This window comes from Serinus canaria, chromosome 2, assembly GCF_022539315.1.
Source record: "Serinus canaria isolate serCan28SL12 chromosome 2, serCan2020, whole genome shotgun sequence".
Lineage (NCBI taxonomy): Eukaryota > Metazoa > Chordata > Aves > Passeriformes > Fringillidae > Serinus > Serinus canaria.
This window is the reverse complement of record NC_066315.1, coordinates 41,068,789-41,095,587: the sequence shown is the minus strand read 5'-3', so window position 1 is coordinate 41,095,587 and position 26,799 is coordinate 41,068,789. Positions and strand designations below refer to the sequence as shown.

Sequence of the window (26,799 nt, the reverse complement as noted above, 5' to 3'; positions counted from 1 at the left end):
ATTGTTACTTGGGGATTTTGGTTTAAGCTTAATATAAAAAAAGACAACTTCCTAATGTAAGCAGCATGAAAGACCCGATTTTATTTAGGTTTTTGAAGACCTCTGAACTTGAGGAATATTTGAGAGATCTGGAATTAAAGTTAAGGCACAGTCCATGACTAGAGGACACTATTATGGAACTAGTTTATAAGATAATCTACTGATTATGATAAGACAGAATTCTATGCAATTTCTTTCTCTAGAACTGAGTATAATCCATCATTGCTAGTCTATTTGCAAAACTGTTTCCAAATAAGAAGACTCATTTAACAAGTCCACATCCTCAACACAGGCACAGAGGCTCCTCTGTCAGCTACTGATGGGCAAACATGTTTATGCGGAAGCTCTGTTCAGAGCTCCTTTTTACTGTGAGAAGCCATTTTCCTTCAGGAAAATGGTGTTTATGAACCATTCTGTCCCCACACAGCAAGTTTTGAATGACAGATTCAGCAAAACAGTATTAAAAAGAAATTACTCTCTTTCATAATCCATCAGCTCAGCTAAAATAGTAAATCAGAGAAAAGTTAGACACAAATGTAATCCCCTAGGAGAAGAATCACTTTGAATAGAATTGAAGAAAAATACACATCCTTCTCAAATTCAGTAGCTTGGATGGTTATATTTGTCTCTGTCAAGTTACATGCAAAAAAGCAGAATAATAGAATTCAATACCCTGGGGACATGCTATCTTGATAGATGCATCTAACTGCCACAACTATTAATGGGAATTATATACTGAATATTGAGAAAAGGGCATATGCATAAAACTACACACTTCTAATGATATTCAACCTTAGGAAAACTTTTTTTTTCAGACTTCTGATGCAAAGACCCTACTGCTGTGGCACACTGTTAGTGAGTCATCAGATTTCTTGGTAAAGAACTATCTCTCTCAACAAAGCAGCATCTCCTTTGTCTGCCAGAGGTAACTTTGCTAGCATATCCCCCAGGCATTAGCTGCTCCTTTTCATGCATTGGCAAATTACTCCCCTCAGTTACCTCTGAGACTGTGAATCACTAGCTGGTAATACCACCCTGCTCAAATAAGGGCACAAAATAAGGGCTCCTTCATTTCTATCAGAATTTTTTTTATTTGAAATTTTACTGGGCTCAAAGGAAAATAAAAGCCATGAGTGAAACCTGCCCATTCTGAAATAAATAGGTGAAACACACACCTTAAATACCTCTCTTGGAGCTTCACTTAAAGGTCCTTATCTTTGCCATTATTTCTAAATCACATGCAAAGAGAATTCATTCACTATATCATAAAACTGAGTATTTTAAGGACACTTTCATCTATATGAGTGCATGGTCCACCCACCTTAAAAAAAAAATTAACTAAAAGACCTGCATGTAGGAATACAACACTTCTCATTCCATACAACAACACATTACTCACTGCTTACAGCACCCAGCCCCTGCCAGGGCTTGCATTACAATGTAAGGGGAGGACATTCCCACATTAGGTGCTGCTCAGCAGGAAGGGACTTGCCAATCTAAAATGTTTAGTCTACCTGCCTGAAGATTTGTGAGGGACTGCAGGCTCTTACACTTCATTTATTAGAGGCAGAATATGATTGTAAATTTGAAATGTACACATCAAGTAGGATTTCCAGGGTTTTCCCCTCCCAGTTGCTTTATGTAATAGTTGTTTGTTCTCAATCCCCTATTTCAGTCCTCCAGCTATCTCTTCAGTAATTCTTAAAACCATAATCTTTCACCAGGACTCCAAGACAGCATATGCACCTGCAAGCTTGTTTAAAAGACACATTACAAAGAAAAGACTAATTTAAGTCTCTAAGAAACAATTTCTTCTATTGAAGAGAAAGCTGGGAATAGATAAAACCAAATCACAAGAGCAAGTCTGCCAAGCAGTGCCTCAGAACCTACCACCACCTCTCAATTTTCATCTGAATACTTCAAACTTCATCCAATTCAAACATTTTTTCCTAACAACTAAGAACTGTGAAAAGCAATATAAAATGACACTTGATAAATTTTTAACCAGTGCAGGTAATTTCTGGCACAGTATTATGTTCCTCTGCTACTCCATAATGTTCCTGCTACTACAGGACAGAAGATGTTTATTGTCACATATATGAGTTAAATCTAATAGGATAAGATCTTCACCAGATGCTGTGATTTCTGAGTGCTGCTATGTCAACTTATACTCATTGATGTTTAATATTTTAGAGTCATCAAATGTTTCTGGATATTGGTCATCATCACCCTTAATCTGGAGGGCACTTATTCAACTGTACAAATCAGTAGGAGTCTGAAGGATGTCTAAGGGCTTCTATGAAATGCCTTGATCTTTTTAATCAAATGCCAAGTGGATTAATAATTACATCATGAAAATACTATTTGAACAACTGCCATTGAGGAAGCTGTGCATAACATGGTCATGGCAGCCGAGCCACTCAGCATCCCTTTAAACACCACGAGCCAGTTACATGCTTTGTTATGGTTTCTGGCAAAACTGCCCAGTGACATGGGCAGCTCATTCTCTAAACCAGTCACTTTGGCATTTCTCACAAATACTGCACTCATCTAGAACACAGTTTGTTTTTAAAAGGGCTCTCATAAGGCAAAACAATTCCAAGCTTTCCCAACATAGTAATAGCTTTGACTATACCAGAGGAAAGTGTTCCATAGCAATAGAGACATTGTTTGAATTCCTTGGATGTAAAATTTTATAACTCATGCATATTTGAAATATCCCAGTACAACATTAGTTAGCAGAACAGTTTAACTGTTTTGTTACTTCTGGAGATGTTAGTCTTAACTCTGAGAGGGATGTGAGTGATATCAGCCTGGTGGTGGAAACCTGCTGCATCAAAGATTCAAAGGTTGCAAGAACTCTATGACTCTATGGATGGTATTCCCAGTCTGGCCTTCTGAAAGTGAAGCCATTCCACCCAGCTGGTTTTGCAAAGCCCTAACTCACCTGGGTGTGTGTTTAGCAAGCCAAACCCTGTCTCAATTTAGAGACTCGCATTGGAAAGTCCATCACACACCTTGGCTGTACTCTAATAATGAAAGTATCTTGTTTGCTAAAAATGCACACCGTGTGTCTGGGGTGGTTTCACTCACCTACAGCTTCCATTTTTCAGAACGGATGTTTTTTCACCTTTCATAATATCGCCCCCCAAAGAGTCTAGAATATCAAGTTAGCACACTTAAAACCCTATTTTCCACCAACTAACTGTAGCAAACTTCCATGTGAGCTCTGCTACCTATAGCTAAGCATTCTGGCAGAGCAGTCAGCTAGGCTGCACTACCTTAACTGTGCCTTAAGGCAAATTATCCCAGTTAGTGGTGTTTATGTTATTTATGGTAACTTAACAAGGCACGGCAAAGTGCCTGCATATCTGACCAATCTGACCAACCATATCTCATATCCAGCCAGAGAACAGCAGCTGTGGGTACTATTCCTAATTCTTTAGCTCTTCCTATGCCCAAAACCACAACAATACATCATGTAGAAAAAGCAGGAAATTATTAAACTCTCACCCAAAAATGAGAAAAAGACAGCATGGTTCCAAACAAACAGTACCTCCTCCTTCCTTACCCACTGCAGGCTAAGGACAGTAGAGTAGAAATTGATGCCCTGGTAGAAGCAAACTATATCTCATTTTCAAAAGCACAGTGGAAACTTAAATCAAAATCCACCTTTTAAAGGGAAAATGATGATTGTATGGGTAGTCTAAGTACTCACACTAAGCAACAGCTTGGAAAAGCAGGTGTCAGTGCTTTTGATTTCCAGGTATGTGGTTATGATAGTGGTAAATGTGCCTTGTCATTAGCTTTCAAAAGTAAGATACTTCAAATCTTAGTGGTTTGCTTCTAGCATTTGCTGCCCACCTTCACCCATGAGAAGGCCAGTAAGTTTCTGCCTTCAAACCACCAGTAGGTACAAGCCTGATAACCATACTATAAGCCACCAGAAGAAAAATGCCTGGTTTGGGAATGTGCAAATTGGCTGACCCATGAATAATATATATGTGGACAACTGGGGAAAAGTTAGGCCCTTGGCTGTCAAATAGAAGAAAATTACCAAAGCTTCCATGTGCCACACCAAGCTCCTGGCACTCAGCCTCTTAACCGGGAAAAAATAGGGGAAGAAAAAAGTGCTAATGTATTCTTGAACTTGACAGGGTGTTTGAGACTGTTGAGAATTTCTGGATGTTCTAAAGGCTTTAATCCAGAATTTCTGTAGAGAAAGAACAGGGGTTATGACTCTCTTTGAACCTCAGTTTCCCAATCACAATAGACAAGTGTTGAAACAATCTCTGTTCATTTCCCACAACTTCTAGAATTGTCTATAGAAACTGTAATTAGCACATCATGGCATTACTTTTTGTCACATATTAAACAACACAAGTTGAAACTGTGGAAATACTAATATAAAGGATTGTACTGAAGTTTAATGGTGGCCTCAAAAATACAATGGATGAAATCATGGGAAGCTGGAAACCTGTGTTTGAGTCTCTAAAGGCTGAGGCTTCTCATTTCCTAGTTCACTGCTTTAACCATAGGCTTAGATGCAAAAGTTGTTCTTAGCTGTAAGTCACCCACAAATCTTGTCTCTTTCTCCCATGTAAAATAAGGAGCCTCTAATCCCCTCCAGTCTGTATAGGAGGAACACTCATGTCTAATACAGGTACTTAGAAATCCTTTTAGGGTCAAGTGCATATTTTTTTTTAATAACAGGATATGCCTGATTCTTCGTTCTGAACCCCACTTCCTGAATATTGGGGTTTAGCTGGAATCGCATTCTTATTTTCCTTCACAAACATTAAAATCAGGGGACATACATGTATAAGAATCCCTAGGCTGCCTCTGCACTAATAAATATTCATCATACCAACACAGCTTCAGGGAAAAGTGAGAACAGCAAAGACCCCAGCCAGCCAGAAACTTTAAGGCAAAAGTATAAAATGTGAGAAGTAATGCGAGTGTGTGAGCAAGAAGCTGATGGAGAAAGAAAAACAAAAAACAAAGGAAACACATTTTGGTTCTATTTTCTTTTCCAGAAGAGTTACTCTTCCTGCTGAATGTCTTCCCATATCTATTATTCAGAGCAAAGAGAGAGCAGATATGGCTTTAGTTACAACCAGACAGTGTGGTATTCCTGTTTACATGCAAACTTGGGTTATGATAGCTCTGAAAGCCTCATGGCCTGGCACTACTTACCAGATGAGAATACTACAAATGCAATAAAAGGATCAGCTTCCCAGATTTTTGACTTAAGGCATTCCCTTGTGGTAAAACTGGGTGAGGAAATGGAAGAATAGACTGAGGGGAAGAAGGGAAATTCAATAGCCCAGAAGCATGTATTGCTGACCTAGTTACTTTGTGAAGGCTTAAATAAAGAAGCTTACAAAGTCATGACTATTACATGGTCCCCTCTGATCTTTTCATGAGGATGAGAAATGGTTGTTTTCAGTTTAGAAAGGAAAAAAAGATTCTGTATGTAGAGTGTCTCTTTGTTGTGCTGTGAACTCCCTGGAGAGAATATCAGTCACCCTGCAGGGGCTGGAATAATGAATGAATCCATCAGGGAACCGGCTTTCTTCTCCTGTGACATGCTTTGGAGGACCACCCACACACATGTCAACCCTTTTTCTGCAAAGTGCTGCCTCTAAAGCCTTTCCCTGTCTCAGCCAGCAAGGATCCTTCATCCTAGAGCCTTTCATTGATGGAGTTTAGATACTCTCAGACTGAGGAGTGACATGACCACGGGTCTCCCACTTTCAGGGCAAAAGCTCTAACCACTGCAGGAAAAGAAGGCAAGGCAACCGTGAAAATTTGTAATAGGAGCTGTGGAGAGGTAGAAGGTACACAGCAGGGCAGCTGGCCTACTGCCACAGCATGGTCACTGCAGAATCACAGATCCCCTTGTATGCCAGAGACAAATGAGAAGGGTAATTGCTGCATGCTGGTGGGCAGAACCGGTCAAAGGGAATAAAAGATCATCCACCACCTGCAAATGACAGCTCTTCTCCATTGGCTCCTGACTGCAGATTGTTCAAAATCTTTCAAAATCTCATGAAATGTTTCCCATTAGTGAAACACACAAAGATTTACTCCTTACTTCCTGCAACCTTTCTGTAAGTTTGTCAAGAACAGGACACAGAAATCACTACCCAGTCACGTTAAAGGAAAGCTTAAGATAGCTACAGAGCTGAGAGCAGAGCATCCCAAGTGGAGCCTGAATTTGCACAATGGATACTAACTGCATAAAGAAGAAATATTTCAAGAGACTAGACTGGTGGAGGAAAAAAGCTGGGAAAGGAAAAAGATGTAGTTACATCTATCCTATTTCCCCAAGCACGGACTTCAGTGGCCAGAAGTTATTCACGTACACTGCTGGCTGCAGTACCTGAAGGTATGCTGAGTCCTGATGTAACTATGGCTTCACATTTGCTCCAGCCAAAGAGCTCCCAAAGCATATGGAAGTTGGTCAGGACAGCCTGGTAATGCTAAAATCAGGAGGGCAGCCAAAAGAGTAAGAAATTTAATCTTCCTTTAAGAACTAAGACCTGTCTTAAATTGTTGCCAAAGCAGTGCTACCCAAACTACTGATGTACTGCAACTTTATGCAACAAGTTTTCAACAGTATCTAAGCTGCTAATTAGGCTCAGGGATCAGACCAGATCAGTATCTCAAGACACACAAGAATCCTGGATAACTGCTTCTGCTTTCTTCTCTGGAAATAACCAGAAGAGATAACCCATTACTAATCATCTGTGGTCTGCTTCAAAGTTCAGCCCCTTGTACAGCAACATTAAAGGTGTTTTTATATTAGTTAGTGAGATGAAATCTACAAAATTGCCACATTATCATCCAAAAGCCCCAGGCACCATCAAACCATGCCAACAGGTGATGTATAGGCATGATGAATTTAATCCCATTCTGGGCTGCAGAATCCATAGCAGGATTAAAACTGGAGGGAGATGGCTCACCTGCATTTCACATCTAAAATATTTAGATCCAGGAGAATTACAGGTCAACAATTGATAAATCTAACTGAACTGCCTTTTCTTGCTAAGTCAATAAATTGAGTACCAGTTCACTTATGATCCTTCTGGGTACAATGTTAAACAAAATTAAAAACAACATCCACATTCTGAGAAGGCATTTGTTCTTTAGTCCTCATTTTGCATTCTCCACTTTTCTTCCTTATTAACTACACCAGCACTAGAAGCTTTTCAGTGATGAGGGAGCTTCAGTTTTCATACATCTTTGGAAATGCACACAAATGTTTTCAGAGGAAGGGCCTGGTCTTCATGAGAAATCATCCTTCTTTTTTATCTTTTTTTGGGACTACCTATCCCACGTCAATTCATCTGCATCCTCCCAAATACCCCTACCATGACTCTTCCTGGGCAAAAATCCTTAATGATACCTTACAAAAAGTTTGGAAGTGTTCCCTTTCTGAAATCTCCCATTCTTAATGTTCTGAGGACTTCAAAAAACTGCAGTCAAATTACTCTCTAGCTCCAAGAAAGAGAACCAGATCACTCTGGCTCCTGTAAGGCTGATACCACAAAAGCCCCCTCGAGGGAATTACAGCCTCATAACATACAGTTGCCTATTATTTATTCTGTGGCCAGATTCTGCCAGCTGGTATAAATCAGGGCAGGTTCCTCTGCTTCAACAGAGGAAGCTGATTTATGCCAGCTGACAGCCTGGTGCACGTGCTCCACTTGCACAATGCTAGTTTTTAAATGGACCTGTTAAAGTGCCCCAGGCACGTAAGAACCACGCTCGGGTCTTTACTTGGAAAACGTTGCTCTGAGGAATAGAACTGTGAGACCTTCCTGCTGCTCTCTGGGTGTACTGTTCAAATTCACAGAATGAAGTCTCTAAGCCCTGACAGAGCCACCATGACCTTGGGAACAAATCTGCATTTTCTAATGTCCCCTGCCTAGACCAGTTTTTTCAACTGAGCTTTAATGCTGCATCAAGCGAAGCCCATGGGAATATCAATGCAATGTTTTGGAAGAACTGATCAGCTGCAGAGAGGGCAGAATTGATCTTTCAAAACTTGTGTTACTGGTAACTATAAACACATTATAAAGAATGTGGTGTGACTTGTAAATCACTGGCTAAACGGATAGCTTTGGCTGCTTGATAAATCTTTCTTTTTTACCTTAAAATCTCAGGTATTTGCTTAAGAGAACAGGCAAACAGCTCATTTGAGGGTGTGTGCTGAAGTGCTTGGGTACAAACAGAAGAGAGGAGGAATAGAAGAATGCTTTCTAATACCTGTGGTTTCAGATTGCCATTAGAAAGGCACAGTGTTAATCCCAGGTGTCACGGTAGGGATGTAACTGCTGGGTTCTTAACTGAAGCATGCTTTAAGCGTGCATGCTTTAAGGAAGCAGACTCTTCTATCTGGTCCTGAAATCTATTAGTTTCAGTCCAATTTTTGCCAAAACACTGCTCTGGGTGAGCAGAGAATTGGAATCCTGGAATCAGACTAGCAGGACTGTTAATAATTAAAATTGTGGTTCCTTTGCATGACACAAATTTCTGAATACAGCTTGTTATTATGACATGAAACAAAGACCAGAAGACTCAAGCCATTCAGAGCACTGCCATTCCCACCCAACAAGGAGCAAATGAACACATGGCTACAGGTCAACCTTAAAAACGCTGTCAGGGGAATGTTTTTCCTTCCCCACAAAATGCTTCAATATTTCATACATTCTCATTTTCACAATAGGGTGAAACCAAAATCATTTGAGGTGTTGCATGCCCAGTGAGAGTGACAGCCCTAATATCCTGGGGAGAGTGGATAGGGGGAGCTCCAGTTTCAAATGTGCATTTTGTGAGTCAGGCCATGCACTAATCCCACCTTTTTTCCACCGACCAGTGTTTAGTCTAATTATTGATTAATGATTTTTTTTTTTATCTTTCTATATCAGAAATTCCACTGTGGACTAGGGAAGAACCAAAAAAAAAAAAAAAAAAAGGAAATGTTTCCTGATGAAAGTTTAATGGAAACTTGTACATTTCCACAAATTGTCTCAGTTTTGACAAATCAGCATTTTCCCATGAAAAACAGTGTCAAAAACTCTCAACCAGCTCTAATTCCAACCAGATTAACTCAGGAATGAATGCCAGCAGGAAGTTCTTGCTAAATACCAGTTGTTTGAGCAAGGGAAAACTACTTCTTCCTGAGACAATCTTCCCAGAGGTGAAAAGGCTTTAAAACCCAAATGAAAAAAGGACAGGTAGTTCCAGCTGTAACAACTACAGTGGCATTCACAGCAAGAGAAAGAGCAAGGAAATGGCATATTAAAAAAATATGCATGGACATGGACAAATCAGCAACTAGTACTTCCCCTGACACTGCTAATGTTATCATTTCTTAAAATCTAGAACAGTTGCTAAAGCTTTGCAGCAAGGCAAGGAAGCTGACATTCGCCTATATGAACTGCTGGGCAGGGCCCTTAAAACATGCTTCAATTTCAATTCTGCTTAAATCTCTAGAAACTAATGGACACATACAAATGATGAGCATGCTGTCACCAGGAAAAAATGGAATTAAGCAATGCCTGGTGAGATTTGTTAGTTCTAACAGATGAGAGATTCCATCAGTGGAGGGCGTTTGAAGCGATTTGCTCTCTTTACATATCTTACCCTAAACATCTGTACACAACTAAAACCGTGTTCTTTCAGGCAGTAGGATATAAAATGTTGTACTCAACAAATGCCAGTGCTGCTGCTCTGTTGCTATGCCAGAGTGCAGACATAATATGAAAAACAACTGCTGAAGGCTTAGCTGGGTCACTGAGAACCCAATTCTGCAGATGTTTAGTGCCAACCCATTGCTTACAGTGGCATTTGCCCTGTCTCAGTGTGTACGCCCACTCCTTGCTGTAAAAGCAATTTATCCCCTGTAGTAAGGAGCTTCTCTGCTGTTTCTTAATACAACACCTGCCAGTGAAATTAAAATTCCAAAGGACTTGGCTGTCAAAGCCAAGACATACTCTTTCTGATTTATTTTAGTCTATTTTAACCTTCCAGAACAAGAGTTCATAGAAAGGCACAAGTATTTTTTCTCTGCCTTTTATTCTTGAAACCATTTTATAAAGGTTTGAAAATCATTTCCCATTATCCTACAGGGGAAAAAAAACCCCACAAAACAAAAAAATAAACAAAATTTAAGGCTAAGATCAATTAAGTAACCTAAATCTCAGCGCTCACTTTCTTAGAGTAGGATTCAGCCAACTTTCTTTTTTATATCAGGACTGGCTGTCCACTGCTTTGTGCTGGGAACCCTTTGTACTCTACAACATCTTTAGAGCCTGGTTGATACCTCAGTCAATTTTACTGAGTTTGCAATGCTCCGGTCATACAAAATATCTAATGTTCCTGGGATGTGCCTACCTGGGTATTTCCCCTGAGTCAAGTGGCTCCTCTGTGGCCAAGGAAATGATGCTGCTGTCTCCCACCTGCCTCAGGGCACCCTTTCATTCCTCTGCTTGTCAGGTGCCAGAAGGGCTGAGGGAACCATGGGCAAATCAGCATGTAGCAGCCCATGTCCTCACTGCTGATCCTGGGACCACAGAGGTGGCTGGAAGCCCTGCCTTTCATGTGGGCTGGACTGTGGCCATGCCAGCCAGGGTGGAGATTGCACGATCACTTTCTTCAGAATCTGTCACTGCACGAGTGAGCATGTTTCATACCTAGCTGATATAAATGCACCCTGTTATGCAAGATCCAGCAGATTGGGCACAACCTGTTTGTTTTGCTCATTTTGGCAGTACTGGAAGTAAGGCACAGCTCTTCTGAGGTCAGAGAAGTGGCAGTGAATGTTAGCAGAGTGCATGTAGCACATACACACATTACTGAGAAAAGAGTTCCAAAAAAAAAAACCAAAAACCAAATCAACAAAGTATCACTTTAAAAATATCTTGCAGAGAAAATAGAAGCATCGGAAACTCCAACAACTGGTGCTACAGATCACTATGCTCTTTTTTTCCTCCCCTCAAAGAGCAAATGCTTTCTAAAAGCCTTTGAAAAAAACTTGCAAAAACCCCCACAAACCAAACCACGAGAAATTTTCCTTCTGGTAAGAGCCTGACACCATATTTCCTCCTATGTTCAGAGTTAACCTTGTCACAATGACAACTTTTATTAGGCACCATTATAGGATGCTGCATCTTTGAAACTGTAACAATTCATCCCGGAAAGGAATATTTCATTTTAAAGCAATGTTGTTTGACTAAATATAGGTCATATAATAGTAAGTGTTTATAAAATATAAGTGAAAAAATACTATGAATATGAAAAACTCTGAATTACTCCATTGCCCTTTTTTTGAAATTACTTTTGAAACTGTTTCAGGAAACCTGCTATAACTCTGTTCATTTGCAGCAGCTTAAGATCTGGCTCATAATTTTTTTAATAGAAACCATTTCGATATGAAATTCACCACCTGAGTATCAGAGAATCTTGTTAATGCCAATGAACAAAAAATAGCAAGTAAACAAAAGTGTTTTTCCAAGTCTTAGGTATAAAAAGTCTCACAATTCAAGGATACCCCATAAACAGAAGAAAATGCAATATCATCTCTGATACTTCCCTCCTGAAACACCTGGAAAAATGCCACTTTTAATGGGGGGCAGGAATGCATTTTAGACTCAATCCTGTTACAAACGTCTTCCATCCCGTTACAAGATGTTTGCTCTCCTACTTCCCTTTTGCAAATATCTGAAGCTCTATTTGATTTTCACACTATAAAATTAACTAACTCTGATATGGCTTTCAAGAAATAGACAATAATGCAAATGGAGTTTGGCTGAAAGGAGATATTAAGTTCCTGATGTTCAGAGATGAACAATTATTACGTGGATGATTCCAAGGAACAAATTTCTGGTTATGATAACCCAAAGATTAACTACAAATTCATATTCACTTGAAAACTAACACCAATTTCTTACATGGGCAATCCTGTTTTGTACTGCCATTAATTTATAAAATGCTCAATAAATCATTCAAAATCATTTAAAAAAAATCACACCTTGCCCCTTTATGCAAAAAAAGTCAATAACTTCTGTGTCGTACAGGACATGAGAGTATCTTTTGCAAAGGAGATAATACGTATTGAACCTGTTCATGAATTTGTTGGTTTGTCCAGAATCTTTATGAGAATGTCATTCTTGTCTAATATTTTTCTGCGAAGGATGTTAAAATGAAAATTTTATCTGGTGCTTTTTTAACTAGCCATCTGGTTAGTTGTTACGAGGCATACCTGGAAATTAAGCTCTTCTGAGACTGATATAGCTCCTTTTTTTTTCAGCCTCACTATATTGACAAATTATTACAAAATAAGTACCTTTTCTTTTTTTTTCTATTTTGTTTTCTCCCAAGCATTTGGCAGCTCTAATTTTCATTCTGGTGCAAAAATAACTACTAACATCCAAACCTCACACTTTCTGCTCCACAGAACTGTTGCTTTCTGATCAACTCTTCTGCCCTAATAGAATTCCATGGCACAATAGAGTCCTATGGTGATTATCAAAACAGCTTTTGAAGCTATGGGATAGATTATCTGACAACAGGTCTACTCAGTTTTGGTTATTGTAGGCTGTAGATGAAGATGAGTATGAAAAATCCTGGAATTGTAACTATTTATGTTCTTTTTCCTTACTGGACCTATGACAAGAAAGAAACAAACTCTTGAGCCATGCCTGCTTTTAAAAATCGACCCATAGTTTGAGACTGTCTGTAACTGATTGAGTGGGAAAAAAACCCCAGAAAAACTATAATAATAAATAACACAAGACTAACAAAAGCTGAGCTTCTCCATTTAAAGTTTTTTGTGATGGGAATCTGCAAAAGTTTGAGGCTGGGGTCAAATTAAGGCCATCACTAGTTGAGTATTATTTATGTTAATGAAAAATTATAGAAAAAATATATATATTATTGAAAAGAAGCTACACACCTCAAATTTAATATAACTTTGAGTTGTGGGACACCCTAGTCTCTTATTCTTACACTGTTCTTTTCTTCTGCCCTAAGTTTTCATGAGTAACTTTGCAGGTATGCAAAACCTGTTGACTTTGACAGGGCTGTTAATGAAGCATGAAGTCGGTCAAAACTGCACATAGCTAAAGGCAGTAGCTATTCAGGAGTTATCCACTTTATGTTATTATGCTTAAGTTAAATTTGAGATCAACTGCTGACCATGAATGGACCAGACAGGAGAATCAGAGGGCCCAGGGCAAAGTTTGTAGAAGCCCAGGTGTCCGCACACCTTACCTGAAGACTAAAACTTGATGTGGCATTAAAAGACATCTTAGAAAGCTACTTAATTCTTCACATGTGTTTCAGATGCACTTTGTTGCAATCTCCTGTCCTCTTTTTAGGTTCACCACTTGTTCTGCAACATGATTTAGGGCTTAACCTTGATATTGCAGATGTTAAGTCACAGATGTGGGTAACTACTGGTAGGACAGAGATGGAAAGCTGCTCAGGGCAGGAATCTTGTTTTTGCAGCAGAACTTTAGGCTCATAGTATATTATAAATTATGATATGAAGAATACTGCATACCCCAAAAATCTATCTAAAGATGTCTTGGTAGAAGCAGGGTAAGGATTATAAAGTGTCACTTTTAAAGTGAGTCAAACAACGTGCACAGTCAGTGCTGGAGGAATGAGTGCTTTTCAGTCCAACTGCTCACAGCCACGGCTAAACTCCGCTCTTAGCAAAACTCTCACCAAACCCAAGTTTTGGTAACCAAGTGCAGACCCACGCAGCAGCGGGCTCTGTGGCCACGCTCAGGCCCTCTCTCCGAGAGCCACCCGCGGCACCTCGGGCCGTGTGGCCGCGGCGGTGCAGCACAGCCGCTGTGCCCGGCCGGGCGGCGGGGCCGGAGCCGGAGCGCGCTGCCAAGGCCGGGGTCCCCGGCCCGGCCCTGCGCACGGGGCCGCACCGGCTGCGGGAGCCGCCGCATCAACTGCGGCCAGGGCCTGCAGCCCTTCCCCCGGCCACTGCAAGCAGCCCCCCAGATGCCCTCTCCGGGCTCCTCCGGCCCGAGCAAACCCGGCTGATTTCCTGCCCAATCCGCTCCTTTCTGCCCCCTATTCCCTCCACGGACGGACCTCAGTTTTGGCCGCGGAACCCCGAGATTCCCAGCCCTTTCTTTCCCTCTAACTCTCCCGCAGGGCCATCAACAAACACGCTCACCCCCCTCCCGAAATGTTTCCAGCCTCAAAACTTTCTTAGCAACCGTGTCCCCCGCCTCCCGCGGCGGACGCCTGTCCCTCGCCGCCTGCCGCCGTCCCCTCCCGCCCCGCTCCGGCCCCGGCAGCTGTCATGCGGCAGCGCGGGCGGGCGCGCACTTACCCCGGAGCAGAGCGGGGACCGAGCTGCCCATGAGCACCCAGAGGGAAAGGCGCAGCAGCAGCCGCCGCAGGCTCCTCGGCAGCCGGGGAGTCATCGCGGAGCCGGATCGGCGCGGCCGGCGAGCCGCGGGCGGGGCGCGGGGGCGGCGGGGAGGCCGCGGCGGCGGTGGCGGGGCTGGCAGGGAGCGGGGCTGCGCCGCTCCGCTGCTCGGGACCGCGGGTGACTCACTGAAACTTCACTTCGGCGCTGCAGGGGAAACAGGAAATCTTAAACTTCGCAAACAGCTGGGCAGGACTTTCTTACTCTTACAGTAGTTCCTTCTCCCCCTTCCCACAGTCACCCCCTCCCCTGCTCTCGCCCTTTTTCTTTCCTTTTACTTTTTTTTCCTTTTAACATGAAACCTCACCCAGTTTGGTGTCAATCATCTGCCAGAGGCCAGCCCCTCTCAGGTCTGGCTCTCCCACCACAAGCGCGTCGGGGCCAGCCCCGACGTGCAGCCCGGATCCCTGCGCCTGCCTCCCTCCGAGGCGGGGACCGAGCACGGGCACCCGCCCGGAGCTGCACCGTGGCTTGCGAGGAGCCTCAAGGTCGACAGGAAACCGCCAGCTCGGAGGGCTACTTCTCTCTCCCTGCGAGCTGAAAAGGACCCAGTCGAGTCATTTGGGACATGGGGACTTTGCAGAGCTCCTCCTCGCATCCGTATCCCTGACCTTAACGATGCTGCTGCAACAGCCTGTTTCCTCCTCTGCAGAACGGATATCGGAAAGAAGGACGTAGTCCCCAGATGAACTAAAGCTGGGAGCAAGGGAGGTTGAAGGCAGGGTAACAGCAGGAAACACTCACACAGACGAGCTGGGCACTCAGCTTGCAGATGTTGGAGCTGACTGGAACAACTTGTCACCTTATTGCTTATTTTGCTCCCAAACAGGCTGGTTGTGCACTACTTTATCTCAAATGCTGTGTATGTGACACAAATGAAGTTTGTCTCCATCCCTCTCCAAAGGAACTTTTTCTAGGCAAAATCTCTGCCTTCTCTGCAAGAGGGAAGTTGCACCCAGGATTCAGAGAATAGAATCACACCGGTGATGGGTGATGCCAGCTTTCAATGGCCCAGTAAGAACCATTCAGTTTTGAACCTGAATAAGGCTTGAGCTCTCTGCCAGTATAAATCCAACTACTGCATAGCCAGCAGTTGTATTGAGACCCATTTTCAGTTCACAGTCTTCCTTCCTCTCTGATTTAAATGGCTGGGCATTGATTGAAGAGTAAACTGATGTACATGGGGATAATTTGAGAGCGATTGTTCCAACGTTGTTGATTCGCTTTTGTCTCAGTTACAACACTGGTTAGAGATACAGATCTGGGTATTTCAAAAAGAGGGCTAAGCCCTAGGGGGAATATATGTAATTCGTACTCTGAATGTCCCAGATCACCTCGGTTTGAATTTGAAAATGTTTGCATAAAGAATTTAATTGGCCTATAACAGACATTAAAAAAAAATCATTGTGCTTTTATGTAAATTTAGTTTTAAACATTCCCTAAATGCATATTTTCACCATGAAGTCTCAGTTTACAGTACAAAGTCTCATAAACCTCTCTCCAAGAGCATTTGCCTCTCCCTCACCCTCATTTAATATAGTCAAGATTCACTCAAACAGGTGGTGGTCACCACCCTCCAGAGGTAAGAAAAGTTGCAGACTCCCCTTTGAGCACAGACTGGAGTGTTCTTATCAGTTCCTGTGCACCAGCTCTGTGCTAGAAGACGACTGTGTTTGCAGTATCCACTTAAACAAAAGCATTTCTCAATTCCCACAGGTATATACTGTGTGCTGTACACTGCTCTCTCCTCATAGCTGTCAAGTTGCAGCTGCCAAAGAGTTGCTGTTTGCTTAGAAAGTTGGCTATGTGTGCTGAACTCTCCTGTTAGTTTCTGGTGACTACCTTCCAAGATGAAAAAGAAGTTTAAAAGCAAACAAGTACAGATTTAGTATTACTATTCAAACCTGTCACAAGCCAGGTGTGACTTGGCAAGCCTGACGCTGTCTCACTTGCATCTCTCTCCCTCACATGAGTGCTATGGCTTTTCTCCAATATAGGCATATTCTGCCCACTCTCTCTCATCCAGGGTCTGGCAGTAGGTGAGGGGCTGGCAGGAGATGGAGGCTTTGGGAAGGGTTGTACACAGGTTTCCAATAGTCTCAAATCCATGAGTGCAGCCAGGCATCACTGCCCTTTCTCTCACATACAGCACCTGTTAGCCAGCAAGTGAGGAGTCTACTACAAGTGGACTCCAGGTATTTGATATTTCCATGTAAGAACTGCTTTTATTTTTACAGATGCATTGTGCAGTGAGGATTGTGCTTCAGCTATGCTTTGGGTGTTCAGAAAACCTATGAGAGTGAGACATGCTACTAGAAAGATTTTGTGTGGAGGGAAATCTTACCTGGATATCCTCAGGGGAAGAGTAGTGTGTCTTTGTCACCAACAGCCTGTGTGGAAGTTGAAGCAAAGCCAATTTTGGTTCACAGATTTATCCCAGACAGCCTTATTAGCAAAACCTCATTCATATTTTGCCTTTTTGAGTACTACAGGCCTCCCTGTTAGGGCCCAAAGGCAGCTTAATCAGGATTCAAAATACACAAAACAAAACTAAGCTGGTATTTTCTTTGCATTTCCTTGTTCATAGCTCCCAGTTCCCTGTTTTCAGATAGCAATTTCTTCTAGATTGAAACTGTGAGTATTTAACCTCAGCCCGACTGAAGCAGAGAAAGAGTCCTCTTCAAAGAGTGGAAGATTAAAGGTGTAAATAATAATCTCCAGCCTGACAGGGCGAGGGAACACAGCTACTTTCAGTTCCTCACTTAAAAAGGCAAAATATCAAAGCACTGAATATTGTGTTTTCTTTCTGAGCCTTTGAAATATATACCGAGAACACAAACAATTTAGTACCTTCTGTATCTCAGGGTCCCCTAGTGAAAACATGTTAACTGGTCCTTGCTGCAAGTTTTAAGTACAGCTTTTTAAACAGTCTATAAAACCACCAAGTATAAATGATCTCTCTATGTTATTCTAACTATTTTCTAGATTTCAATATCTTATTTCTATCAAATCCCACATGAACTACAGTATTAGCCTTGTAGAAAAACTCTTTCAAGCTTCTACAAAACATGCATTGTTACTAAAAGGCTGTTGTTTCACTGTACTTAACATACACTCAACTCAAAACCATTGTGCTCACAGCCACAAGCTGCTGATGTCCACAATAAAGCAATTCTTTTGATTAGTTTATTAACTCCAGTGTTGCTTTGTGTTACAATCCCAGAACAAGATAGTTCCCAGATGCAGAATTAAGTAAGACCTATACAGTTGCACTAACACAACATAATATTCATGACTCTGTAAAGCTGATATATGTGGTGTGGGGTGAAACATCTCAAGTTACTTTAGCTTCCTAAAAGTTAGCCTTGGACTGAAGTTGCAGGAGATGGCTGAGAAAACCCTTCCTCACCATCTGATGGAGCAGTCCTGTTTGTTTCACTGTGGTGGGATAGTCCCAGATTGGATTCAAGAACCAAAGGATGGAGGACAAATGCTGGATGAACAGAACTGCCATTATGGTGGCAGCAGGCTATTGCATCACCCACATTCCCTTGGTCATCCAAGGAGGGAAAGGAGTCTAGATATTTTAAAAACCTTCTAAACACAATGAGCTGATGATAGGGAGCATAATTTGCCCAGACTTCTACTTGTGAGGTATCTGATGTTAGATGACATGAATCCTAAAGAAAATGCTCTTTGAATTGTATACATCATATAAAGTAAGCTACAAGATGCTTTACTGGCAGTCATTGGAGTTAATGCCTGTGATTTTTATTTGGAATGACACGAGGCAACCAGGTATATAGAATGCTGATATTGCCTTACTGAAACTATTTATGAAGTAACTGGAATAAATAGTTTGACCCAAATAAAAACATTGATAACTCTGGACAAGTGTTGTCATAACTGCTTTCAAAATAAAAATAGGAAATCTGCTCGAAAAACTGATGTGTCCCATATTGATGTTTTCATTGTGATACAGATTGGCTTTTGTTTTGAAGCACACTATTAGTTTTGAATTTTTTTTTTGTTCTCACCATGTTATATATAAAAACGGACATGGGAACAAGATCTGACACTGATTTCACTACAGTTAGTCAAGAAGTTTATTTTTCAGAGAAATTTTGGCATTTCAGTTCAAATCAAAGTCAAATTTTGTAAGCCTGTATTATTTGAAACTCAAAACCTCTGTTCACTGAAGCACTCTGTTCACAAAACTGACATTTGCCTGCTAATTTTCAAATTGAGGGTGCTTGGCATGGAGCATTAGCCTTTCAGCATCCTTGATAAGAGCTCTGTCTGTCTTGTGTATCATTGGCTGAAGAACACATTGTCCTCTTTGGAGCAGTGTCAAACTGTTGTGCCCTGTATCACCATTTGAATCATATTTCTCTCTTAATTTAGGTTATCACAGAACACAGAATTGCAGCTACTGTTAAATGCAATTTTCTAACTTTGTATAATCACTGGTTTCCACTTGTTATTGATAATTTGCACCATTATGAGAACACAGGCAGCCTCAAGCAAGGACATTTACAAAAGGTTACATTCATTGTAAAATGTTTTTCAAAACTTATAAAATGTGTTTGGACTTAACACAGCATTTATGCTTATCTCATAGATATAATCAAATTAAAACATCTGTTGTGTGTAATCATCCGTCAGAAAAAGGAAATCAGCTTGTTATCAACTCCTGCATACATCAGAGGAAACAACAATAGTGTTATCTTCAAGATTTATCTTAGTAAAGCTTTCTGCACAAATCTCCTGAATGACACTTATCAAAATGAGGTTTTGAAATATTATTCGAATTAGCACTGGATTCTTAGGGCACTGCTGTTCACATGATCTCTGACTTTTAGCTAGAATGCAAATCAACCATTTCTGAGCTTCACCGAATTGGCTTGCTCTGTGTTTGCCGTGACTGTGTACATACCCTGCAACAGTGAAAGCAGAACTACAATAGTGTCAGAAGAAATATCTTTCTGCAGTGCTTCTGGCAGGAAACACCATTAATGTCACCACACAAGCTTTAAATGAAAACTTCCATCTTATTTTTCCAAAAGCAAAGGATGTTTGGAGACTTTATACTGTTTTTTTCAGCTTCTACAATGAGTATCTGAGCTGGAGGGAAACTTGCACGCCTCCATAAGTGTGTTGCATTTTTGTGTGGAATCTTTTACATGTACAAACAACTTGTAAAATTAAGTTTAGATGATGCGGCATTCTTAAAAGACTTGAAAACAAATTATTACAGATGTACTCTGCACATAATTTAAGTTGCTCGAAAATACGGTTACCCATGGAACCTGCCTTCATTACCGCATAATTTGTAGTATTTACTATCATCAAAGCTTGTTTTTATAGGCTCTTCATTAGAAAGAATTTGAACATTGAATGCCAAGCCTCAGAAAATATCTGAAACTATCAAAGAATCTCAGTAGTATCACACAGAGGCCCTTCTGTTTCATTTTTCCCACAGGAACAAAAGGGAGTTGTGAATCTATCATAAAATATATCCCTAAATCTAATCTGAAAGAATCTCAGTACTTCAACCACAAAGCCCCAGAACTGAGGAAAGCCTCCTCCCACCCCACCAAGCAGAAGATCATGTCTGTGTTGTTCAGGAATGCAGCACACTGATGATGTTGAAGTGGCTCATTTGACCGCGATCTTTAAACAAATTTATTTGCGATAGCACAGCTGTTCCTCTAAGGAAGGAAATGCACGCTTCCATAATTTCTATCTGCAAGGCAACTTTATGATCTGTGGTCACAGGAGGTGGCTACTGTGCTTTAGAGGTCAAAAGCAAGCAGTTCAGGAGGACCCAGAATGCCTTGGGAGTTGGATATTGTTCCAACAGAGCTGACCCCATAACAAATGAGCTAACTGTGGCTTGCAAATAACTCAGCTAATAAAGTTCACTTTTGCTGTTTTCCTCTTCTGTGACTAAGAGCTTCATGAAAGCAGCCTGCAAGCCCCATTTTCAGGCTGTGCACTCACAGTGCCCCACATCTTCCAACTGGTGTGACATCTCCCTGTTGAGATAAGGCACGAAATGATGACACAGACTGCTGCTCTCGAGGGGAACAAAAAAAGAGGACCTTTATTTTCTGACTCCAACATTTATAGTTTTCCAAAGGTGACAGTGGATTGGAGGGTGACAGTGCCACCTCTCCAATGCCACTGGACAGACCAAGGGTCCATCAATTCTCTCCACCTCCATGAAAGAATGCAAAACATAGGTTATTTACAGAATTGTGTGTGAGAAAGTTTGTTGAGAGAATATAAACATCAGAAGGCTTTACAAAGTTTTACAAAATCAGGGCGACATCTCCCCAGCTGGACGGCGGTCTCCACGCAATCCTACCAGCCTTGAATGTTGGGCAAGCATTTCCAGTCACATCTCAGGCCAGAGTGGCCAGGCTGCCACCAGTGGTTTCAACTCCTGGCTATAGCAGTCTAACACTAAGCAGTGAAAATTACACTGTGCTCACCTCAGACTGTCAGATGTGAAGGATGCCCACTCTGTCTGTTAAGCTGGGACAAACATTCGGGCATTAAAGACCTCTGCAAGGATGAGGCAAAGATTGTTAAAAAGCAGCTTCAGTGATACTCAACATTCCCTGCATCACTAGAACAACACAGGGACTATTAGAGAAAGCTTTAATGTAATTTGCACCCATTTTGTTACCTTTTTCAGTATTAAAGTGTTATAGATAGTCCTTAACTGAGAATTAAATGCTTTGAAGTTAATAAAAGATTCACATTGATTCTACTGTCTATGGAGAAATAACACAGTATTTTCTGTCAATTTGGCAATCCTGGAGTGTCAATTTCCCAAATTCTATGCCCAGATATTGACTTCTGTGAGGGAACAAATGCACATTGCTGGTTCAAAGTCAGTTTTCCCTTCCATAAAAATGTGTACCACATTTCTCGCTCAACTTTGCCCTGTCTGTAAGGATATTTCTGCCTTTGGAGGAAGAGGTTTGGTAATTCTTCTGCCTACAAATGGAGGTGCAATTGACAACTATGAAAGATGAGAGTGTGAGTGAATATTTGATGTCTCTTCACATGCTTTGAAGTATAGATAAGGAGATATCTTGTCCAGTGCTACCACAGTTTGATCTCTGAATCATGCAGCAGTTGGAGCCTTCCTGTCCTGAGAGATCTCTGCCAATCTTACAGCAAAAAAATGCTCAGAAATTGAGGATTTTGTAGGCTTTATGGTGAGCAAAACAAGACAGCCAGGCAGCAGAGTGGGATGTTGTGTAGAGAAGTGTAGTGATGCTCCTTAGGGAGAGAAAGTATCCTGTTGAAGTCAGACTGAGTTTTCTGAAGAGCTTTTATAGTTCTTGCTATTTATTTGATGCATGAGTTGCTTGCTTGCCATAAATACCAGCCTGGTTTTCATCTCTACCTTTCTTTGATGATTTCTGAAGCATATTAGTGTTTCAGAAATAAGAAAAGATGGAAAATCAATTTCAATAATCTCCATAACAAATGAAAAATAATTTACAGCTGTGTGCATGACATTACTCTTGTATGATTTCAATGTTTTTCCTTTAAAGGTCATGCTGCTCTGAATTGGCATGTCTTTCTTTTCTTCATTTTGTTGCCTATTTCTGCCTCTATTCTTTGGGTTCCTTTCTCCCATTTCTCCTATTCTCTATTAAATCTTTCCTTTGTTTCTTTCAGTTAATTTGTTCTGAGGGTTATAATCCATCCCCACTGATGTTTCCTTTGAGTGTCAATGACAGACTCCTATATAAAATTTAATTTTTTAACATCTTTGCTCTTACTACTATGTCTGTCAAACAGTGCTAATGTTAGACATACAAACTGCTTTTTCAAAACTGTCTTTGCTTGTGTGTGCACATTAACATTTCATCTAAAAAAATCATGCCTATTAGTTTCACAATTAGCAACTACCACACTCTCTTAATTAAACAGTGGTAAAACCTCTGGGCCTCACATAGTGTTTTTTAGTCAAAACCCTGAATAAAGGGCACAGGGAAATGAGAGTGGGCATAACAGACTTCATAGCTCATTTATTTGCCCTCTTAACCCCAATAAAGAGTCCCTGCCCAGGCTGGTCTCCATTTCATTACCACCCTCAAAGATTTCTAGCTGTTTTCAGATGTGCTGATAAGCTGATATGTAACATCCTGTGAAAACACCATGGCACGGGGTTCCACCTTTTCCAGCAGTGCAATCATAAATGTGCATGTGGCGCTGGCAGCTGAGCTGGGGTTGGTGTAGCAGAATGAGCTTGGCCTCCTGTACAGAACCTGTTTCCACTCCTGTCTGATCCACTTATGGATCTTAGTGGCATGTTGGGGAGAACAGCTCCTATTTTCACTGTAAAAAGGTGTCTAATTTGCAGCGATCCTACTAACTGCATTCTCACCTGGTCCTTCCAATTGCTGAGTCCCCTCTCACAGTCTCCCTGCTGCTATTTCTAGCCCCTCTGAGTTCCTGACAGCTGCCATCTCCTGCTCAGCCCACTCAGCACACTGCCTGGTTTGCTAGGCAGCAGCCCCCAGGGCTGACATGGTTTGACATTGTTGTGTGCCCTTCAAAGAAATGCTGGGGTACATGCCTTTGTCTATCCTGTGTGGGTCACCCTCCATGGCTCTTGTGAAAGATTTTATGTGGTATTTCCATTTCTTAAACCCAATAAAGATTCAAGGAAAAATGCTATCTGAAACACCTACTAGGTCACTTCTTAATTTCTTTCCTTACTTAGCTACAGTGGGCAAGAGAATTTAAAAGGAAAACAAGATTTTTAGCACTTCAGTGGTGTGATTAAAGTTTGTTGGTGTCAGAGTCATACTGTCAGTAATGATTGACAAGGCGGTTTTCATGTCTGAATTTCTACCCATAAAAATGTGGAGTAAGTCCTGTCTTGGACTCTTAAAGAACTTGTACGTCTAGCTGATGCTTATTGATTGTTGTTCATCCTCTTGGGTGTTGATGACAACAATGAGAATCTGTCAAGGACCAAATTTTACACAGACAGTTCAGGTATTGTTCCTTCCCTTGCCTACACTAAGCCAGACATGGCTGCCAGCCCAATCATATAGAGCAGAGGCTCCAAAAGTCTCCAGTCCTACAGAGCATCTCCTGAAAGTCACAATCCCTTCCATGTGCCGTGACAAATGGTGCCAGTTCATATTGCATGATGCTTGGAGCATAGAGCCAAGCTCCCTGGCCTTCCTGTTTTCTGCTTGATGTACACCCATGTCATGGCAAAGGAAACCACACCTTGGAAAGGGTTTCCCTGGCAGCCAGCAGGCAGGCAGGTCATGGAGATGGTGAAGGGAGCAAGGTACCATTTGGCCTCTTCTACATGGAAATGTAGACCTCCCTCAAACTGCTAGTGAAGCAAAAGTTAATAAAACTCAACCTTCCACTGGAGGTAATCACTAGAAGAACCTGAGTAATTTATTTTCACGGCTACATTTTGTAAAAAGCTTTTTTCCCCCTTTTTTTTGGCACTGGAATAAACCACTCAAAGTGCAAATTATCACAATTGCACCATTCATGACCACAGTGTCTTCCTCTCTTCAGGGAGGCATAAAAGTTTTCTAAGAATCAGAGGAAACCCAATAATTCTTATACATGAGGAGAGACACTGCTTCCAACAAAGTGCTCAAAGATGCTCAGCTGGAATGCATGGAGAAAGAGGCTCCTGGGAAGAACGGGAACATTTCTTTTCTCATGAATGAGCATAATGACCTAAAAAAATAATTGCTATGCCTACAGCACTGAATGGGTTTTTAAACAAAGTATATTTATTCTCATTTCTGTTGTTTACTTTTGTGTATGGGACATGAGCAGACAAATTGGAGATAACTCATAACTCTGTGGACATGTTTTTTTCTATGCAACATGCAAGTAATAACTACTACCCCACAGTGTGGATAGGATTTATCTATTAGGATTTTTAGGGCAGAATTCACTTCCCAGGTGTAAAACACCATAAATGATATATGTACTTCATAACTCTAATATGTTTTCTTCTACATGGCCTTTCAGGTGCAAGCATCTATCTCTTTCCAGTGCTCATGTTGATGACTCTTAACAAGACGTCAGTAGTATCAAAAGGGATCCATCTAAGGCTTGCTAACATCACCACTTAGTACTTATAGCTGAGTAACAATCACAGACTAGCAACATGAGCTTCCAGGTGTGAAAGGAGTGGTGACAAGTGAGAGCTGCAGGTGTTGATAGAGTGTGCAAGCCAAGATGTGATAAGCAGCTACCAGTGCGAACTTTAGTTTCAAAGACTGACACGCATTTTGCAAAGGCAGCATTTGCAGCCCTTGACAGGAATTAGAGGTTGTTTTGCAGCACCACAGGATGACCTTCTGCTGTTGCTCTACAAAGCAGCTCCAGCTTTGTAGAGCTTCACCACTTTCAGCTATTGCAAAGCATTTTATCATAGACCCTCCTTTGTGGGCTCACCCCTGCTATGCTGGTGCTCCTGTACACAGGCAGCTATGCTGTTCAGAGCATGCAGCTGCTGGGGCCTTCCTGCCTTCCTCTGCAGCAGGCAGCCATTTCTGGCCTTCATCTGCACCATTAGGAGATGGCCCCACTTTGTAAAGTCTGAATCTGGATCCAAACACAATTTTCTTCAGCATTCACAGGAGATCTTATCCTAGGTTTGGGCTTGCTCCTTTAAGATCAAAGACCAGCTGCAGAACTTGTATTCCAACCAAAACTTCCTCCAAGTGTTGGGGTCTGGGGTTGCAGCTCTGGTTTAGCTCCAATTCTACCTAATTTAGAAAACTCTGTATGTAGAAAATTTAAAGCCAGACATTTGTCCCATTGAAGTCAGTAGAGCCTTGCTTTCTTGAAACAGATTGAAAAAGGGCACTTAGGTCATATAGGTTAGACTAATAATAACTAGAATGTTTAAAAATTTTTCTGACAGGTCTAATATTTGGTTGGAAATCAGCCACCCTAGGCCTGTAGAATTCTCAAATTTGTGATCTCATTTTATTACATTGCATGTCTATTTAATATTAACTCAAGAAACATGTCCAAAAGACAGTCCTTGTTTAGTTTGACCTTATACCTTCCAATCATTGCTTCTGGAGGGGTGGGCTGTTTCCTCTTAGAGATTAGGATAACAGATTGGAGTGGACTACCAACCCATTCCAATGATTGTTGTATTCCTGCCATTGTATAAAACCCAGGTTGGATCTGGGTAGGTGAGAGCTGATGGTGCACTGAGTGGCTCAGAACACCTGCTGCCCAAAGGGAAGGAGAGTGCTGTAAGCATTCCTCAGGGACATCCATGAGTTTTTAGAAGCTTTTGCTCTTAGCTCTTTGTTGCAAAGGGTTTTGGCAAACATCTTGCCCTAGGAAAAAGAATCTTTCTATCGGGTATGTTATTAGTTGTCTTTGTTTGTCTGTAATAAAATTAAAATTGAATGGGCTGTGCTCACTGAGCAGCGCAGAAACAGCAGTTGGCTTGAAATGAAATGAGCTCGAGTTGAAAACCCTCACCTTCTGATATGTTGGGCAGTTTCCTTGTAAAAGTGTGATAAAGTTTATTTGTATAAGCATTTGCTTCTCCAGCAGTGTACAAAGAGACAGTAGCAGGGGGAGGTTGTGGTCACAGCTAAGCAGTCTCAGTGACCTTAGATTACTAACCTAGCACTGCATTACTCCTGGGCTCTTGTCAGCCTCTCAAACACACCAGCTCAGTCTCTGTGTGAAACTTCATTGTGCTGGATGAAGGAAATCTTCGTCTATCTGAATTTCATTTCAGCTGATAATGACAGCTGTTTTTTAAGTGCTTGGAAAACCAGCAGGAGCAAAAAGACTCTATCAGACCTTAGAGGTCAGAACAGAGCCCTGGGAAAATCCACAGTTGCAGCAGCACCTGTCATGTCAAGCTGTTATTCATGTAGGTTAGGCTGTGTAAGGAATGAAAGAGGAATAAATTCCTGTGGTTACTTATGGTCCCATCTCAGTTCTGTTACTGCTCTTACCATATGAGTGTAAGCAAGAGATTTAAGATTTTCCATAATTTCAGGCAAAATAATCCACAATGGAATTACTTGAAGTAGTTGTTGAAGAGACTGTTGAAGGGAAATGAAAGGAAAAAGTGACACCCCTTTTTAACTGGGTGGAAAGAAGTTCTTGTAGAATAAGGTGGTAAGAACTCATGTGTAGCGTAGTGTCATGGCATTGCACAGTATTTTGTGTGATTGCTGTGACAGCAAACCTACCTACAAGGGTTTCACAGAGAGATTAAAGCAAGGAAAGCAATT

General features: G+C 41.4%; 1 protein-coding gene across 1 annotated transcript in view; it reads right to left on the bottom strand.

The window, feature by feature from the left end:
* The window catches only part of TGFBR2 (transforming growth factor beta receptor 2), a 60,399-nt gene extending 45,839 nt beyond the window's left edge, over positions 1–14,560 (bottom strand). Inside the window, exon 1 of the mRNA XM_030235213.2 lies at positions 14,408–14,560. Coding sequence (XP_030091073.1) covers positions 14,408–14,501 — 94 coding nt within the window. The 5' untranslated portion in view covers positions 14,502–14,560. The remainder of the gene's footprint in view (positions 1–14,407) is intronic.
* Positions 14,561–26,799: the final 12,239 nt, after the last annotated feature.